Genomic DNA, 20,223 nt, shown 5'->3' on the forward strand with positions numbered 1-20,223 from the left:
AATTTGAACAACTGTCCCTGGCAACACTAGATCAGGTGTCTAATCTGCTGTGGATTTATCTTCACGGCACTAGAAATCCACAACGTACCTGATAGTAGACATGTTAAGTCCGTTTCTCTTTTTGGATGACCAATTAATCCTTTGTTCTTCTGGAAATTCTTCTCCCCATACTGGCAACTTTCTTTAAGAAATTTCCTGTGAGTCTATTTCCGTGAAGGCTTTTAAGATCTGTGGATAAAGACCATCACATTAATGTTATGGTCAGGTAGTTTGTATCGACGAGAATTTACTAGCAGTCATGACATGGCCTATAATTGAGAATTCTAGTAAAATATTTTAGAATTTAAGTTTTCTCTGGCCCTCACCACTCATTAGAAACTTAATTATAATGCAACAGAGTAAACACGAGTTTATAGGGGAAGGTTATTAGAAATGAACTTTAATGGACATTTGTGGATGCCTGGAATGAGCCTGCGCTCTATTATTAAAGCCGTTAAAATCTTTGCCATTTTCTTCTTGTCACACACATCTGCCTGAGATCTGACAGGCATTCACGCTAAACCATAAAATGTATTCTTCCAAATGAAACCATTCAGAAGAATCTCTGGTGTATTCTGTAGCAATGTCTCACTAAATGACAAATTCAGCCCCGGAATGTTTATGAAAGAAATTGCACAATCATATAAAGTCACTCTGAATTTTTATTTCCTTAGATAAGGAATATGTCTCTCCTGGTAGAGAAGCTGGAGACGCTAGACAAAAACAATGTCCTCGCCATTCGCAAAGAGATTGTGGCTCTGAAGAACAAGCTGAAGGAGTGTGAGGCCTCTAAAGGTGAACACGTCCCTGTCGCTCCGCCGCCTCCTGTTCCCGGTAAGCTCGTCATATATTGACTACTTGAGCCAGGCCCCATGATGAGCCATGAGTGGGGCCAGGAAGGGACTTGGGATCACAAGGGTGCCAGGATGGGATTTTTGCAGTTCTGAGTGTGCTCTCAAATTCTCGTGTTGGCCATCCCCCCACCATCACAGGGTTCTACCATCATTTTCTGGGGTGTCACAGATAAAGGGCGTAAGCAATAAGTTGGTTTAAAATAAAACCCACCAAGTTACCTGTATTCCCTTTGCATATACTAATAGGAAAACCATCTCTATGGTGATAGAGGAGCTGTCAGGCCCAGGGGAGAGCCTCTGGAATCTGTGCCTGGCATCTGCTCTCTGGTGGACCCTAAGTGCTGTTTGGCTCGCTTCTCTGGTGAGCTGAGTGTGAGCCTTGGATTCTCCTGCCATTCCTCTCTTCTCTCCCCTCTTCCTGTTTTCCTTTACTCTTCTTCTTAAGTGCATGTTGAGCACCTGGTGCCTTCTGTATCCTGAGATTCAGAGAGGATTAAAAGGATGGCCTCACAGGCTGTGGTCCTTGTGGGTATATCTTGTCATCCCCCCAGCAAAGTGGATTTCTGAAGGGCAGTGTGGCGTCAAGTCTCTCACCAATCCTCCTTGGGGTTAGATACTGCACAGAGGGTCACTCTGTTAACACATGCAGGGATGGAGGTAGTGGAGTGGAGGCCTCAGGAGTGTAGCCTTAGAATCCCAGAGACCTGGGCTTCCCAAGCTAGATGGTTAGGGGGAACCATCCTCAATCTCCTCCTTTATAAAATGGGAGAATAATAGTGTGCATCTTGTAAGGTTACCATGGGAATTAATGAGACAATACTCAGGAAGCTCAGGGCTCTGTAATCAGCACCCGTACTCTGGCAACAGATATCATTAGTAATGATGATAATTGAAACAAAATCCTTGCTGTGATCAGGGCTAGACCCTTGTGCACTGAAGTGCAGCGCTCCAGGTGAACTAAAATAGCCCCTCTCCCGCAGGGTTCAGCCCATCCTTTAGAAATGCCAGGTCACAGGAAACTTCTCTTGCAAGTCATGAGCATCTCAGTCTAAATGAGGGCTGTCTCTTTTCCTCAAATCATACAGCCTTTTATATTTGTATTAATTCCAATCCTTACAACCGGTTTCCTTTTGGACTGTGTGTTTCTGGATCCTTGTCAATGTAGCTGATTTCTCCAAGACCTTAATTGGATATGACCATAGTTTTAAGCCTCTTGGTCTTGTTAGGAGACACTTTTCTTTCCTTCTCCAGCTGGGAATCTGTCCTAGTCTGACATGCAGAGGATGTTTAGGGCAAACACCATGGCCTATCTCCTGTAACAAATGAAAGCCAAATTTGGTCTGAGATCAGCGGTGTGAACACATGTTGGAAATGAGAGCTGGTTCTGTTGGACCATGGAAGCTCATTGAGGCAGGAGCAGAAGCAGTGCGACAACCTCTAATAATAACAGAACAAGTATCTGCCTTCCCCAGCAAGCATTCCTCATGAAATAGGTTTTTTATTTTCTTTCTGGAACAGTTTTCCATGCATCTCTTAGAATGAGGACATTTTATTGATTGATTGATTGACTGACTGATTGTGGTACTGGGGATGGAATCCAGGGACATTATTTTTCCACGCTACTCCCAGCCCTATTTTTTATTCTTTATTAGGAAACAGGGTCTTACTCAGTTGCAAAGGCCTCACTAAGTAGCTGGGGCTGGCCGTGAACCCGGATCCTCCTGTCTCAGCCTCTCAAATGCTGGGATTATGAGCGTCTACCTCCATGCTTGGCAAATTAGGACATTTTAAAGCAAGAAGGAACATCCAGGGACATCTAATTTGGCCTCTTTATGTGTCAGAGGAGGGGACTTGAGTGGTTGGAATGCTGCATTGTCTCAGGTCACACAGGTAGTGACAGAGCTGAAGGTCAAATGCCATGTCTCCACTCCCTGGCTATCTCTGGGTTCCTTGGCCTCAGTGTCAGACATCAGTAACCCGTGGGTGGTGGTGGGGAGAGAACACACTGCTTAGTGTCGAGGGAGGAAAGCAAGCACGTCTGTTGGATCATTTCTATTAGAATGTTTTTCCTTCCAGAACTTTCCTGTAGGCCCTCACACTTAGACTTTTGTGAACCGTCTCATCCCAGCTGTATTGTTTAAGCAAATTGAACCCAGATTTCCCCTCACTTTCCCACAACCTTGGCTGTACCTGGATCCCTGCCAAGCCACTTGGCCTTCTTCCAGCTTTGTTCATATTATATTTATGATGTTTATATTAAACTGACTTTTTGTTGTGTTTTTAAATCAATTTCTCTCACTTGCTCTTGTTGTGTTCAGATTGGTTGATAATGCAGAATTGGAAAATCCCCAGGCACCACAAAGTTGTGAGCCTGTGGAGACTTTAATTAAAGTTACTCACTATTATGGGACTTTAAAATCTGGCCTGTCTGCTTTTTTCGCTGCAGAGTTGCACAGAACAAAGAGGGCTGAATGCAAGTCTCAGCTATAAAGTAGTTCTGTGCTCTCTGGGCTCCTCCCTCGTGGCTGCAGTTTGCTAACCCTGCGGTCAGCTTGAACTTAGAAACAGTACATGTATTTTGGGTTCAATAAAATGCACTTTATATTTGGTTTGTGCTGCAAATAACATCCTTTTCTGCTTCATTTCATAGAGCTTTTCAATTTAAAATAATTGGCTTTCTACTCATTAACATTTTCCCTTAAACAACTGACTTCATTCTCTCTCTCTCTTTCATTTTTCTTCTGAATATAAATGAATGCATACTAGAAAAATATAATGGGAATGCTCAGGGACCAATAGTCATTTTACTTGAAAATGTGAGGCTCTATTGGCACATAGTAGGTGTTTGGTAAATGGTTAATGAATAAATGGCATATAAAATAAAGTGATATGATAAAATTTCAAACTTAGAGAAGGGTAGTGTTGAGCAACATATATCCAATAATTCAGTCTTCAATTATCTTATGATTATGATCATTTTAATTGTCTAATTCTTATAAATCAATCGTATTCTCTCCTCTCTTGATTCAAATAAAGCTGTTTACTAGGTAAAAGAGTGCAATGATAGAGCCAAGATTAAGTTTTCTCTGCTGGCATATAAAGTAAGGATTTTTAAAAAATGCTACTAACCAATATAATTTTTTTAAAAAAAGGCAAAATGAGAATATTTTAAAGTCTCACGAGTGCAGTTTTTCTGGATATTTTCAGAATACCAGGATAGTATCTAACAAATTGCATGATGAAGATATTGCCAACCAAAGTTACACATGCGCAGAGGGTTTCTCCCCTAAAATTCCATGGAATGAATTTCAGACTCTTTGAAAAATCAGATAGATTAACAGTGTGGAAGACTAGTGGTTTATTAGTAAAGGTAAATTGAGTCTAGGTGATTTGACTCATCTTTCTTCATTCCACAAACACAATTTAGTACCACTGTATGGTTGGCCCTAATTTGGCTACACTTTGTTTACCAGGGTAGGTAAAACAACCTCCAAAGCCCACTATCTATGAGCTTAAATAGTCATATAAGCTTCAGCTGTAACATAATGTCATTATAATAGTCACCACTATTGAATGACATTTACAAGCCTTCTCTCCATTCTTCTCAACAGTCTTGCAGAGTAACTATTATTATTTTTCTTTTAGTGTAAGGAAATAGAGGTTCAGAAGGTTAAATAACTCACTTGGGAATACACAGGGACTAAAGACTGGAGTCAGGATTTGAGTTGGAACCCATCTGATAATATGTTCACTCTACAGGCTGCCTTCCATAGATGCTCTAACACAGGGATGCACCTGTAATTCCTGGAGTGACAAGACAATTCCAACAACTCACCTACCTTATTAACACCAGATTATCTTTACTTTCTTGCTTATGAAGTAGTTAGGAGGGTACCTTTGCTTATGGTAGTTCTGTGCTTGTGTTCTCTCCCACCAAAAAAATGCAAAATGATTCACTGGTCCTTCAAAGTTCTTGGACCACTGCTGGGCAATGGCTTGTTGCCTACGTGTCATGGTGAAGTTTGGATGGGAAATGGGCAAGAAGGGAATGGAGTTTACCTAAGACTTTGGCATGAAGGAAGGGGCTGGAAGGTGTGTGAGATAAGGAAGGGTAGATCAGGGGAGATAGAGTGAGGAAGACAGGGACTCTGATGAGCCTTGGGCCCCAGGATGGCTGTTAGTCCCAGTATTGTTTCCATGTTGGTTCACTGCCAGGAATGGGTACACCCATAGTACTACAGCCACATTTGTAGTGTTGGCAGAAATGCTTAGATGTTGTCACTATTTCTTCTTCTTTTTTAATCAGTCAGAGTCCTAAAAATTGCCCAGAGGCGCTAAAGGATAAAGGGGTAGAAAACAGGATGGACAGGAGAGTGTTTAGAAATGTTTGGAAGCCAGGCATAGTGGCACATGCTTGTAATCCCAGCGCTTGGGAGGCTGAGACAGGAGGATGGCACAGGTTCGAAGCCAGCCTCATCTACTTAGTGAAGCTCTCAGCAACTTAGTGAGACTCTGTTTCCAAATAAAGTATAAAATAGGTCTGAGAGTCTACCCTGGAGGTAGAAAAGCCCCTAGGTTCCACCCCCCAGTACCACAAAAAAAAAAAGAAAAGAAAAGAAAAGAAAAGAAAACAAATGGTTGGAAGGTGAGGAAAACAAATGGAAATTTTATACAATTTTAATATTTATACCAGGTACGATTTTAATTTCTGGTCGGTCAACTTGTGAAATGACAAGCCATTATTGTCATAATTAGCAGTAATAGTATTAATCTTATTACCAATAGTAATACTACTGTATTAACAATAAGACTATTGACATAATCACAGTAGTAATAATAATGATGATTTCTGAGCAGTTTATTTTGGTTCCTTCACATCTGAAGATTTATGTTTGGAGATAGAATGTTTTATCTAACCCCATGATAATGCTTGAATAAGTTATATGCATCATAACTTTTCCTGAAATATTTTGTTACTGCTGGTTTGGTATGTTTTCTTTCCACAAAGGTAAGATTTGATGAAGCAAACAATTCTTAAGTTTTCCAACCTGAAAGGAAAAAAATGTGACTTTCTTTCATTGCCTCACAGTGAAATGTAGTTGAATAAATAAGTTCCCGGGAAGATATTTTTAACTAGAAAAATCTAGTTTGTAGCATATGGAAACTGGAACAGTTTTTGTTATCATTAAACTGAATGCACTGCTAACTTTATTTTAATAATTCATGCATTGTTTCATAAACAAAAGCAAACAAGCATTCATCTGAGAGATCACTTTTAGGAGAAGAAATAATAATTTATAATTTTATTTATTATTTCTTTAGTGGCGAGCAGTCTCTTGGCTGTATACATGTTGCTTTTTTATTTATGAAATGGTGCATGCATTATTAAAATAGACCTGTGACTGTGTTCTGTTTAATGATATGCAAAATTATTTGAGGTTGGGTACAGAGTGGTTTCATTTCTCTACCTGTTGTATGGTTGGCTGGCTTTCCCACCAACTGTGGATTTATGAGAGCATTTAAGGAGCCTGTATTTAATTCTGGGACCAAAAAGTCCCAGCAGATTGAAAAAATAAAAGCAGGAATTCTAGTAATGGTTCTATCTCTGAGCAGTTCTTGAGTGAGGAGGGCAGAGAGGGAAACAGTGGAGAGGGAAGGAATGTGTCTTTCTATAGGGGACAAAGGCAGAGACTCAGAGACAGAAGCTCTGCTCCCCTAACTCCCCCAGTGCCACTCCCAGGCAGTTCCCTGGAGCTCTGATTTTGGCTCAGGTTCACTTTTGTGCCCTCCATGGCTCCCTGATTTCCTCCAAGCATTCAGAGCCTTCCTCCCTCACCTGCTTCTTCCTCTCTCACCTGCTCTGATCTGAACAGCAGGTTGAGGGAAAATGACCTTAAATGTACTTCAAGTTGGATTTCCTATGTCATCCATTAAACTATCAACAGACTTTTAAGAAAGAGTATTTAGTTAGGATCCCAGAAAATATGTGTTCTACTCTTTGGAGAGTTATTATAAAAATACTGGAGGAATTTTATTTCATTGTTTAGAGCTCACAAACACTTTGGGTTGGCAGGCATTTCAGAGGGAATTCAATGTGAAGGGCCAGTTGCCCAGCCTGAGTCATTTACCCAAGTGTCACAGGGAATGTAGATTCAATGGACCAGAGCATCTGGTCCCACTTGATTATATGCATCATGAAAATGACCGTGTCAGAATGGGGAAGATAAAATACTTGCCTGTCCTTCTATGGCATAGTAGCATATGGACTACAAACAGCAGGACTCACCTCGTAACTCTGTGGCAAGATGGTCACCAGGTGATTTATGTGCTGTGCTGTGCACCAGGCACAAAGCAGGTGATGCTGCCCTAAAATAAGCTCATGGCTTCTCTAGGCTGAATCCCACCGCTAAAGGACCGTCTTCCTGGGTGTAGAAACTTCTATATTTAAACTTGCTCTTTTGAGATTGGCTTGGAGCAGGATTGATATGGTGTGGGTGTGCACTTGGGGCCCCAGGGAAGGCCAAATGGAGAGGGACATGGAGATAAGCCCAGGTCCATCTTCTTTTTCATCACAATTTTTCCTAGGACTGACCCTGGAGAACAAGATCTTCTGGCTTTATGGAAATAGGGCATGATTCTGGGATAATCTTATTTTCTTGGTTTCCCTATAAGAAAGTGACAATGATCATGTTAGAATGGGAAAGAGCCTTGAACATTTTAATTTTTTATTTTGAAATAGCGTCTAATTTCTAGGGCTTGCCTAGAACTTGTGGTCCTCCTGTCTCAGCCTCCCAGGTACTGGGAATATGATTGTGTATCACCATACCTGACTATTCTTAGGCTATTAAACTATATGAATCATGTTGTTCATTTTTGCTAAAAATTGCTTTTTTATTTTCTTGTTCATATAGGAAGCTGTAGTCATGGTGGCGTGATGAACATCAGCAAACCGTCTGTGGTTCAGCTCAACTGGAAAGGGTTTGCATTTAGGTATGGTGCCTGGGGTCGGGATTACTCTCCCCAGAATCCAGAGAAAGGGCTGTACTGGGTGGCACCTCTGAATACAGATGGGAGAGTATTTCAGTATTATAGACTCTACAATACACTGGATGATTTGCTAGTGTACAGAAATGCTCTAGAATATCAGATTAAATATGGCCAAGGCAGTGGTATAGTGGTTTACAAGAACAACATGTATGTCAACTGGTACAACACTGGGAATATTGCCAAAGTGAACCTGACCACCAACACGGTGGCCGTGACTCGCACTCTCCCTGATGCCGCCTACAATAACCGGTTTTCATTTGCTAACGTTGCTTGGCAAGATATTGTTCTGCTTGTGGATGAGGATGGGCTGTGGGTGATTTATGCCACTGAAGCCAGCACTGGTAACATTGTGATAAGTAAACTGAATGACACTACGCTTGAGGTGATCAGCACTTGGGTTACCAAGCAGTACAAGCCAGCTGTTTCTAATGCCTTCATGGTATGTGGGGTCCTCTATGCCACCCGTACTCTGAACACCAAAGCAGAAGAGATTTTTTACTACTATGACACAAACACAAGGAAAGAAGGCAATCTGGGCATTACGATGCATAAGGTCCAGGAGATAGTGCAGAGCATCAACTATCACCCCTTGGATGGGAAACTCTACGTCTATAACGATGGTTACCTTCTGCTTTACGATCTCATCTTCTTATCAGAACCCCAGGAAAATGTCCCAGAAAAAGGACAAGAGGGAAATAAAACGCTTGCTGAAACAGGTCTTTCTTCTATACTTATTTAGCTATCTGCAAGGGAATCTAGAAATGTGTTTCTTTAGTTGTGATATTTAGGTGCCTAGTTCTAAATAGACCTTGTCTATTTACCTGGATTCAGTGTATGTTTCTTGGGGCCATCTGCCTTTTGGAAGGTAGTTCCCAACTGAAATAAGGTCTTTCTAGGGTAGGATTGCCAGGGGTCTAGGGACACCATGGCCTAATGAAGCCCATAGTGTGGTGATATCTGGAAATTGAGAAACTTAGAACTCATTATGAATTCTAAGGATTCTCTGTACAGGAACATGTGGCCCAATGACTGGCCCTTATCCATGGGGCCACACTCATGCTTCTGTGCTCAAAAGAGACCTGGGGCTTATTCAGGAACATTAACCTCTGCAGATGCTGGAAGGTCCAAATTTCCAACTTTGTTTTTCTCATCAGCTTGTCGAATGATGCTTTGTACTTAACAGTTAAGTAAATTTGGCATGCTATGTTATGTCCATGAAATGCTCTGAGTTATTTGGGAAAACAATCTTCTATGCATTCAATTGTATGCTGCGGATAAGGATCTTTAGAGAAGGCACTTGATTTTTCTTTTCTCTCATTGTCCACCTACATAAGAATTAGTGGAACCCTCTACCTTGTAATTTAATTCCAAAGGCAGCTCAGAAGATTCGGACTAGACTTGTCAACCAATTCCCTCATCCCTTCTCTGTTTGCTTTTGTTGGTAAAGAAACATTAACCATTTTCTGTGGGAGAGATCTAAGATAAAAATTTAATTTTCTTTCATCTCATCATGAATTTTTATTTACATGCTCTGAGATTGTAAGAAAATCGGATGATAGTGATAAGAAGATAGAGTTTCTGGTTATAATAAGGACCTTGGAGCAAATACGAGACTTGTATTGATTGCCACCTGAAATTTTTGTCTTTGTTTAAGCCTGAAAATGAATTTTTAAGAAGATGATTTTTTTCTGGGAAGAGATGTAGAAAAGTCTACATCTTATTTACCACATACTTTAAGTGGTTGCAACACCTTGCAGGTTGTGTGCCTCTGTGCTTTGGTTGTTGTATCATCTGGTTTCACTATTTTTACATTGATGTTCAAGTCCTTGTCTACAGGACTAGCTCCCTACATGCTGTACTTTTCCTTTTTAAGTAAATGATTAAAATATACTTTAAAAAAATCGTCTTCTTTTTTTTTTACTGCATGTGTGTGTATGTGTGTGTGTGTGTGTGTGTGTGAGAGAGAGAGAGAGAGAGAGAGAGAGAGCGAGAGAGAGCGAGAGAGAGAGAGAGAGAGAGAGAGAGAGAGAGAGAGAGAAAGGCAGGAAGACAGACAGACACATATACACTGGGGATTAAACCCAGGGACATGCTACCTCTGAAATACACTCCCAGCCCTGTTTTTTTTCTTTTCTTTTCTTTTCAAAATAGGGTCTCTCTAAGTAGCTGAGGCTAGCCTCAAACCTATGATCCACCTGTCTCAGCCTCCCAAGTACTGGGATTACAGGCATGCCCTAATACAAATTCTTGACAGGGAAGTTCACATCTTGCTGAAAAGTACAGAGAACAGTTGCCTACCAAACACTTGTGACCATGAGAACACATACCTAACAACAGATAATATCAGTATCTGTTGTGTCCAAGATTGGGCTGTCTCTTTAGTTTTCATTTCCCTTTAAAACTCATTCTTTCTGGCAACTTTTATTATATGAGACTGTCCTCTTGTCTTTTGGGACTTTATGTAATTATTAATTTGCATGACTGATCTGATTATTTCCAATGCTAGACTATATTTGTATGGCTTATGCTCCTTTTCCAAGTGAGTTATTAACATGGGTCAGAAGCCTCTGGATCTCTCTTAAATAGGAGGTCTTGGACAGAAAGCAAATGTGACTAACTGGCTGTATCAGGAAGAGAGCACATTTACCAAAGAGAATGCATAGGGGGACAAGTGACCTAGAACTGAAAGGACAGATAGACTAAGGCTAATGTTGCTATTGTCACTGAAATGTTCATTTTAAATCCATGCCAAGTTTTTGAGGCAGCTTGAAGCTACAATATTTAGTATTTTTTAGCAAGATTTTCCTCCTATCTTTTCAGGAATGAGCATACAGACAGGTATGGCCTTCAAAATGCAACAAGATTTGAAGATAAAGACATATATGTCATGTGAGATATAGGCTAAAAACAGCGATGTTATGTTTAATCTGGCTTAAGGCAATTTTCTAGATGAGTGTTTCTACCAAGCACACTGTATGACCTCTGAAGATTTGGGAAAGAAGGCAGGAAGCCAAGGTAACCCTAGCAATCAGCTTCATATCTGAACGGTTATGGAAGCATTTGTCTGGAAATTTGCTTCAGAACCTTCTTTGCACTGGACGTGGTATATGGGCCCTGTGGCTGCATGCCCAAGATCTCCCTGCTGGGAAGGCTAAATACCTGAGGGACTCAGGCTCATGGGTTTACCGCAGTGCAGTCTTACAATAGAAATTTTAGCTCAAGATTTATGAGCTAGTGCCTGTTTGCAATATTTACATATGTATGTATATATATATATATATATATATATATATACACATGTATATTTGAATAAGCTTTATGGAGATGTAATTTACATGCAGTAAAATTTGCCAATTTTGAGTGTACAATGCAATGAGGTTTGACAGATGTATAGTCCTGTAAAGTCTACCACAATTAGGGGAGAAAACATTTCCATTGTACCTAGTACCTAAACACTTCTCTTACACATTTTTGCAGTCAACTCCTGCCCCCACCTCTCAGCCTCCAGTAACCACTAAGGTGTGTTCTGTACCTACAGAGTAGTTTTTCTTCTTCCAGAATGGACATTGAATAAAATAGTGTATAGGCTTCGAGTCTAGCCTTTTCAGCTTGCCTTTTGAAGAAACAATAGGTTTAAATTACCCCAGAGGGTAACTGGGCATTATCAAGGGTCCTTGGGGATCCCTGCATTTTTATTACTTTTCTTTGGGTTGAATAGGGGATTGTGGAGAGCTTTGGTAATCTACAGTTGTTCCCAATGGCCTGGAGTTGTTCCCAATGTCACACAGGGTAGGAATCTGGCTCTTGGCATTAATCCAGCCTAGCTGATAGCATTCCCGAAGCATGAATGTTTCCTTGCTACAATTTGTGTTCAAGCTCTGTTCTCCAAATCTCTACCCTGTGTCTTAAGGATCCTTACCTAGATGGGTCTTGATACTAATTAATGATGTGTGAAGTTATTGTGAGTGCAGGATTCAGAATCATGAAGAACTAGATTTGACTCTATGCTTACAAGTGGTATGGCTTTGGGTAGAGACGCCCTTAACTTTCTTGAGACACAATGTCTTTTTATAAGATGCAACAAAACCACCTAGCTCAGAGTCCTGTTGGGTAAATTAAGTTATATTAAGTAAAATGATATTAAATGTCTAGTAAAATCCTTGGCATATGATCTGCCCTCTACAAAAAGTTATCTTTGTCTCCCATGTAGGTGCAAAGTAGTAATTGGATTAACAAGTTATATCTCTATTTCTATCTATCTATCTATCTATCTATCTATCATCTATCATTTATCTATCATCTATCTATCTATCTATCTATCTATCTATCTATCTATCTATCATCTGTCTGTCTGTCTATCTATCTATCTATCATCTATCTATCATTTATCTATCATCTATCTATCTATCTATCTATCATCCATCTGTCTGTCTGTCTATCTATCTATCATCCGTCTGTCTGTCTGTCTGTCTGTCTATCTATCATCTATCTATCACCTATCTATCTATTGTCTGTCTGTCTGTCTATCTATCTATCGATCTATCATCTATCTAAACTTTTCTTCTAGAATAGTTGTTACAAGTGGTGACTCTCTGAAGCAGGTGCATTTTTGGCCTGGAAGATTTCCAAAGGAACATCCTCTCTTTGTCCTGCCCTCCAGATTGATCCTCTGAGCGGATGCTTTCTATTCTTAAAAAGAGAGACCAAAATGAGCAGCAACGAGAGCCCATTGCCCTTTTCTTTTCAGGCTAAATGAAGGCTGATTTTCATCAAGCTCCACTGTGAAGACTAAAACAGACACATATGTTTCCTGATTTGCTTTGTTGTAGTCAACAAGAGTCAACAGCCCATCAGTCTTCAGGATGGATACTTACTTTATACTCCAGTCTTAGTAGAATAGATTTACCTTTTAGAGTTGGCTTACATCACTAACATTGATAGTGTGTTTTTCTCTTCTCAATTTGTGAGCCACTGAGAAGGAAAGCCTGACAAAGGAGAGACAGAGGGTGACTGTTTAGCTGCATTCGGGATGACATAGGGAGGTTCTGGGTCTGAGCCTCACTCATCCCAAACAGATGTCATGAGATGAAGGGTGATTAGCCTCCTGTGCTCCAGAATGTTCCGGAACAACAAAAGGGTGAATTGTTACACATCAGATAATAAAAGGCAGGCACATTTCTAGGGCATGTTCCCAACCAGTGGAGCAGACCAGCTGGCCTGGCTCATCTGTGAGAGATGCTATTTGAGTTGTCAGTTCAGTTGCCAGGTCCTGCATCTGTAGCCTGGGTTGTACTCACTTGTCTTTGAGATCTGCATCTGTTCCTGGAGCTCCTTCAGGGGAGCAGCCCTTTGAATCAAGGTCTTTAGTGGAGAAAGATGACCCCAAATCCATTTAAAGGGGAGACTTTTTAAGGGTGCTACCCCTAGACCTCTTGGAGTGAGAAGTTCCACTGTGAGGATAGTTCTCTAGGCCTTAGCCCCTCTAAGGAAGACCTGTGGTGTGTTTGTAGACTTCCACAGGGCTTGGCTGGAGTGCGGTGGATGTGGAAGGTGGCAGCAGAGGAGGATGGAATGATGGATGGACAGAGCCAGAGTTTATGTGTGATCAAAGAAATTTGATTTCTGTACCTTCACCTTGGAAATTTATTCTTTTTTTTTTTCTTTTGGTGGCACTGGGGATGGAACCCAGGGGCCTTCTACCTCTGGGCTGCACACGCAGACCTATTTTATATTTTATTTGGAAACAGGGTCTCTTAAGCCGGCCGAGGCTGTCTTCGAACCTGCGCGATCCTCCTGTCTCAGCTTCCCAAGAACGGGGATTACAAGCATGCGCCACCACCCCAGGCTAGAAATTTATTCTTATTCTAGATCACTCAACCTCCTCTTCTTTATCTCTTTGGCCTTATTGAAAACAGTAAATAATAATCATATATATTAAAAGTGTTCAACTTTGATTACATATACATTGTAAAATGGCTGATATAATGAAGCTAATTAGCACATTGATTTTTCCACACAGATACCAATCTCTCTTTTAGTTGGATTTTGCTGACTTGTGTGTTCTTTTTGGTTGTGATTGGTAATAGTAATTGTTATTATTATTAGTAGCAGCATTAGTGTCATTATATTTCCATACTGGGGATTGAACCCAGGGCCTTGCATGTGCTACACAAGCATCCTCACTGAGCTACACCCCCAATAATGTCACTCCTGTGACCACTTAATTACACCATTTTGTCCTTGGTGTTGCTTCTTTGGATATGTTCCACATTCATAACACTTTTCTTCCACCCTTCATATCCAGCTGTGGTTTTGCATGGTGCCACTGAGATGGGAGAGAACTTTTCTTTTAAGGTAACTCACCTCCAAACAGTGGTTCAGGGACCCTGGCTCATTCCATGCTGTGTATCCTGCGTCTTCCCTATAGCTACTGAGGTCACTGCGCTTGTTTACATGAAGTAGCTAGAAGAGAAAAGAACATGGAGGATTTTACATGGGAGGTTGGTCTGAAAGAGGTGTCTGACATTCATGCTCACAACCCATCAGCACAGGGCCACAGCTAGCTGCAAGGGAGGCTAGGAAACATACAGAAGAAAAGAAAATGGGTTGCTGAACAGCCAGTCAGTCTGCCTCACTGCCTTAAATATTAGAAGGAAGTTATTTAACATGGAGAATTAGGTGCTTAAAAAAATCATTGGAAAGGCTTGAGGCACAGCAACCAGAGGCTTCCAATTAATATCTGGTTTTGAGGTCACAGCACAACCTATAAGCCATAAATAATCACTTTTTTTTATCAGCTACTACCAGTGGTGTCCTCCTCAAATCCCCCATGCCAGTACCAGATGATGTTATGTGGAGACCATCTACCACCACACCCACCTGTGCTAGTGTCCATGTAGCTCCCTGTACCTGCAGAAAGCTTTCCTCCTTCCAAATCTAATATAAGTAGATCTTATTGACTGGATCTAAAAATGTACCCAGAGCTATATCTACAAAGAAGGCTGGGAAATTGAGTTGTAATCTTCTTTGCATTGTCATTCAGGAAAGATGATAGGAGAAGTTGTAAATAGTCTTGACTGACAATATCTATATATTATTAATAGATAATATCTGACACCACAACTTTATTTGACAATTACTGCCCTTGTGGTTCCTGATGCTTCCATTTTGTTTTTGGTGACTGCTTCTTTTAGAACCATTTCTTTCCCCTGGTCATTCATCACTATAGATGCTCCTCTGTTTATGATGGGACTACGTCTGGATAAGCTCATCAGTAAGTTTAAAACATCAAGTTGAAAATGCAAGCCAGGCATGGTAGTGCCTGCCTGTGACCCAAATACTTGGGAGGTTATGACAGGAATATCGCAGGTCTGAGGCCAGCCTCAGCAGCTGTTCCACGGAAGCTGCTGATGAGATTAAGCCTTTGTGCATGAATGACTTGGAGTCAAAATTATCAGAGGTACGGGGCGGCTGGGGAGAAGACAAAACCTTTGCTCTTTTTCAAGCAGCATCTTTCTTTTATTGAGGGTTTAACCAAAACCAAAACATTGTAAAAATGATTAAACATGGCACCAGCAAAGCAGTCATGGAATGAGTCAGGGAAGAAAAGGGTAAACAATTCCAGGAAATAAGAACGTTGTATCACCGTTTACACTGCTTGTCCATTCCACCTCATGCTTGGAAACTTGTTTGTGTGCAAACAGTTTCCACTGGGGCGAGCACTTTGTGCCTACCCAGGCTGGTCTGAGGTGACATTAGGGCTGTGAGCCAAGAAGGCTTCCAACGAGCAACTTCACAAGACCCTTAGCAACGTAGTGAGAAGGCTAGGGTATAGCCTGGAGGTAGACTGACCCTGGCTTCAATTCCCAGTACTTTCTCCCCCACCACAAAAAATGCAGAGAATACATCTCATCCACCAGGTTAGCCCCACAGCACGCTGGAGTCTCACTGATTTCCCCTTGTGATCACATGGCTGCCTCAGAGCTGCCATTGTCGCTGCTCAGCATCTTGAGAGAGTATTGTACTGAATATTGCTTGCCTGGGAAAAGATCCAAATTCAAAATTTGAAGTATGGTTTGTATTGAATATGTATTGCTTTTACACAATCATAAAGTAAAAAAAAAATTGAACATCGAACTATCTTAACTTGGGGCCATCTGTGTCTCTCCCTCTATATACACACGTGCACATGTGCGTGTGTACATATACACATACACACATGGATTTAATGTTCTTTTCCCAAGAGGCCACTTTGCCTGATGCCAACATAGTGGGCGAGAGCTTCTCCTCCAACAGTGAAAACTGAATGAACTTGGGAAGGGAAGCTGGCTCTTACAGCTTTCTAGGCCCTCTGTCAGACTCTATCAGAGACCAGTGATACCTCCTGATGAATCACTTTCAGTCGACCCACTAGTGTCCCAGGAGATGTTCAGGTACCTTAAATTTTATTTCCTCTAGGTAAGAATTTCTTTTACTTATAGAATCATCCAGAAACTTCCAGCATTCCAGGATATCTCATGTCCATTATAACCCCCTGTTGTTTCTGACCCTGGCTGTCAAGATGTTGATCTCTGAAGGTTTTGCCCTGAATCCTGAGACGATTGCAATTGGAGACCCTCCAGGGCCTTCAACAATCTCCATCTCTACCTGAAGAGTATCCAGGTAAGTCATGAACGTGTCTCCACTTTGTGAACTTTTCAAATGATCCCATGCAGTTTACTGGCTCTCTGGTAACCCTCACAGGCAAGGCTGCACGGCCACCAGCCTCAAAGCCACAGAAGGGACCTGCTGCTCACTGGCACAGGGTGGCAACCTTCCTAGCAGGAACTGAGAAGTCAGTGAATGAACACAGAACTGCCCCAGAGAGCAGGCATTCTGGTAGCAGAAGCTCAGGGAATTAGTTTGCGAAAGAAAGTTTGTAATAACAGTGTTCTAGTTCCTGCTGAATAAAACATTCCAAAAGCTTTTCTTCTCCCAGTAGAAAAATTAAGTGCAGTACTCTGGTGGCAACAGGATGGTTGTTCTTAAATGTTGTTTTTAATAAAAATCAGATGGTTACAGCCATGTGACCTCGGTGTTGCCCTCCCTCTGGGTCCTGCACTGGGCATTCTGTGTGTGCGCCTGCTAGGCAACAAATCCTCATGTGGGTCACACTTCTCTCATTTAAGCAGATGGGAAAACAGCCATTTGAATGAACGGGGCATGAGCCCAGAGAAGGTACAACCAGCTGCAAACAGACCAGTGGAGATGGTTGTTACACATCTGGTAGGTAGTTCTACAGCGAAGCGGCTAATGGTGCTGGCATTTAAACAGCTATTAGACTCTGGATTCCCTGCACCCAATTAAGAAGTCCCCTGGAAGCTCTCTCTTGGTGCTGCTCTGTTGTCATTCAGCTGCAGACTGGCCCAGCAGCAGACCTTTGGTCTGTGTGCTGTTATTCCCTGCAGGGAGAAACTTTATTTTTGTCAATGTGAGATAGGGGATTCTATAGCAGGCCCTTGCATCCATGAGGCATCTCAGAGGCACATCAGGCATCCCCAGCGTCTGTCTCTCATTAACCTTGTATTGACGAAGCCGAGAATCAGTTAATCCTGGGGATTCAATATGCACAAGGGCCAGGTTATCCCCTTTCAACCTTTCTGGCAAAGTGAAAAAAGAGGTGGTGCTTTTCATTATGAAAGACCCCACGGGAGGACCCAAGTAGGCTTCTGCATAACTGGCATAGGTCTCAGGCTGCCAAGAGCCACTCTGTTGCCTTAGGGATTTGTTCAGTTAAAATGCAAATATCTTTGGTGAAGAGAATTTATTCAGGAAGATTTGGTCTTTGAAACCTTGCTTGGGAATTTTGGATGATGGGAAGCAGATAGACTATGAGGAAGGTGAGCCAAGTGTGGGTGAGGGACAACTGGACAGCTTAAGGGATGGGAAAGGAGAGACAAAGGCAGGAAAGGCACGCTCTTCCTACTCTGCCGGGCCCCCTTTCTCCATCCCCGTCCTTGGGGGAAAATCTTTTGCTCTTTTGTCTTCTCAGTTTTCATAGATATTATCAGAAGCTACAACAGCAGCAGCCACTGCCTCCTAATATGCATACTGCACAGACAAGAGCAGGATATGCCCCCCTTCAACCCGCTCTCTGAAACCTGCATTCGGTCTGGAAATGTGACGTTTTGGCTCACGTGGGACAGTCTGGCTTATGCTTGTCCTGGTATAAATATTGGTAAAGGATCCCGTTTGCTCATCGAAGGGCTCCAGTAGAACAATAAACCCACAGTTACCCTAATGATAGACACTTCATAGGAAAAAGTGTTTTGTCTTTTTGTTTATCTCTTTGGCTCTTTTGTTTTGGGGAAACCACAAGGAAACACATGTCTTCTTTGTTCACATAGCAATTATTTATTTATTTATTTATTTATTTATTTATTTATTTGTTTGTTTTTGTGGGTCTGGGTATGGAACCCAACAGTATTTGACCTCTGAGCTACACCCCCTGGCCTATTTTTTATTCTTTATTTTGAAACCAGGTCTCACTGAGTTGCAGAGGGCCTCACTAAGTAGCTAAGGCTGTCTGTGAACTGTGATCCTCTGGTCTCAGCCTCCAGAATGCTGGGATTACAAGCGTGCGCCACTACGCCTGGCTTCGCATAGCAATTTAATGACAAGGAGAAATGTAAGTCAATTGGAAAAAAACAAGGCATGCTTAAGTGCCGTGTACATGTATGCCACTATCATTCTGAACTTCATTATGATGTGAGACTAAAATGTATTAATAAAGGTATATTTAGAACATGAAAAGAAATCAGGCTGCACTGAAAACTTAGGTTGAAATGGGAAAACCAGTGCGTGGGTCCCTGCTTCTTCCTCCTTAGTCTCCTGATGCTGGCTGTTATCACTGCTGGGCGTGAAGTTCCATCACCATAGCAGCAGGGAGAGAGCTTTGGGAGAATGGCAGAGTGGCCTTGTTTATTTATGTCCCAGTGGCCTGAGTGGAACTTTTCTGGGTGCAATATGCCGACAATGCAGCTGGGTGGTTGGGCATCATATGAGAAAGGTATTCAAAATGGGTTCACTCCTAGCTCTGGCAGTAATGTCAAAGCTGATAACTCATCTTGGATCTTTTGCTAAGAAAGGGATTGTTGGGATTTGGGGATGTAGGGAAAGCTGGGCCAAGTATGGTCTAGGCAGTGTACTTTGCTAGCCTGGCCTGAGCAGTAGTCAGTCTACACAAAAAACACTCACATGGTATGACAGGCACTCAACATATCATACAGATGACAGGTGACAGTATGGCACAAGGGAAAGAGATCAGGTTTCGGAGGCCATCAGGGCAACTGGAACCTGAGTTTAAATACTTCCAGCTCCACATGTTACTAGCTATGCTACCTACCTTTGTTAGGATTCTTAAACACTCTAGGTCTTGGTTTTCTTAACTATGAAATGTAATAGTTGTGAGAATTAACTGAAAAAATATGTTCCAGTTTGAAGTACCAATTCTTACCCAAAAGATTAGTCACAAGTTCTCTTCATCCTGCTCCGGGGTAGTGGTTAAGAATCTCTGAGTGGCCATGTATGGTGGCACATGCCTGTAATTCCAGTACTTGGAAGGCCAGTACAGGAGGATCACAGGTTTGAGGTCAGCTTCAGGAACTTAGCAAGACTCTGTTTCAAAAACAAAACAAAAGCCGGGCATGGTGGCGCACGCTTGTAATCCCCGCACTTGGGAGGTGGAGACAGGAGGATCATGTAGGTTTGAAGCCAGCCGCGCTGGCTTAAGAGACCCTGTTTCCAAGAATAAAAAAAGTATAAAATAGGTCTGGGAGTGTAGCCCGGAGGTAGAAGGGTTTCCAGGAACCCCAGTACCACGAAAACAAAACACAAAGCTGGGTGTTGTAGTGGCACACGCTTGTAATCCTAGCATTCGAGAGGCTGAGACCAGAGGATTGCGGTTTGTGGACAGCCTCAGCTACTTAGTGAGGCCCTCTGCAACTCAGTAAGACCCTGTCTCAAAATAAAGAATAAAAAATAGGGTAGAGGGTGTAGCTCGGAGGTCGAATGCCCCTGGGTTCCATCCCCAGACCCGCAAAAACAAACAAACACAAAAACCCAAAATTCCCGGCACGGTGGCGCACGCTTGTAATCCCCACGCTTGGGAGGCGGAGACAGGAGGATCGCACAGGTTCGAAGCCAGCCATGCTGGCTTAAGAGGCCCCGTTTCCAAATAAAAAGTATATAATAGGTCTGGGAGTGTAACCACGAAGTAGAAGGGTTTCCAGGAGCCCCAGTACCA

At 42.0% G+C, this 20,223-nt stretch overlaps 1 protein-coding gene across 1 annotated transcript in view; it reads left to right on the forward strand.

The window, feature by feature from the left end:
- OLFM4 (olfactomedin 4) overlaps positions 1-8,679 on the forward strand; it is a gene marked incomplete at both ends in the record, with an annotated part of 145,619 nt that extends 136,940 nt beyond the window's left edge. Inside the window, 2 exon segments of the mRNA XM_080689469.1 lie at positions 714-873; positions 7,805-8,679. Coding sequence (XP_080545595.1) covers positions 714-873; positions 7,805-8,679 — 1,035 coding nt within the window.
- Positions 8,680-20,223: the final 11,544 nt, after the last annotated feature.

The sequence above is a fragment of the Muscardinus avellanarius genome, assembly GCF_963383645.1.
Source record: "Muscardinus avellanarius genome assembly, chromosome: 2".
In the NCBI taxonomy this organism is placed as follows: Eukaryota; Metazoa; Chordata; class Mammalia; order Rodentia; family Gliridae; genus Muscardinus; species Muscardinus avellanarius.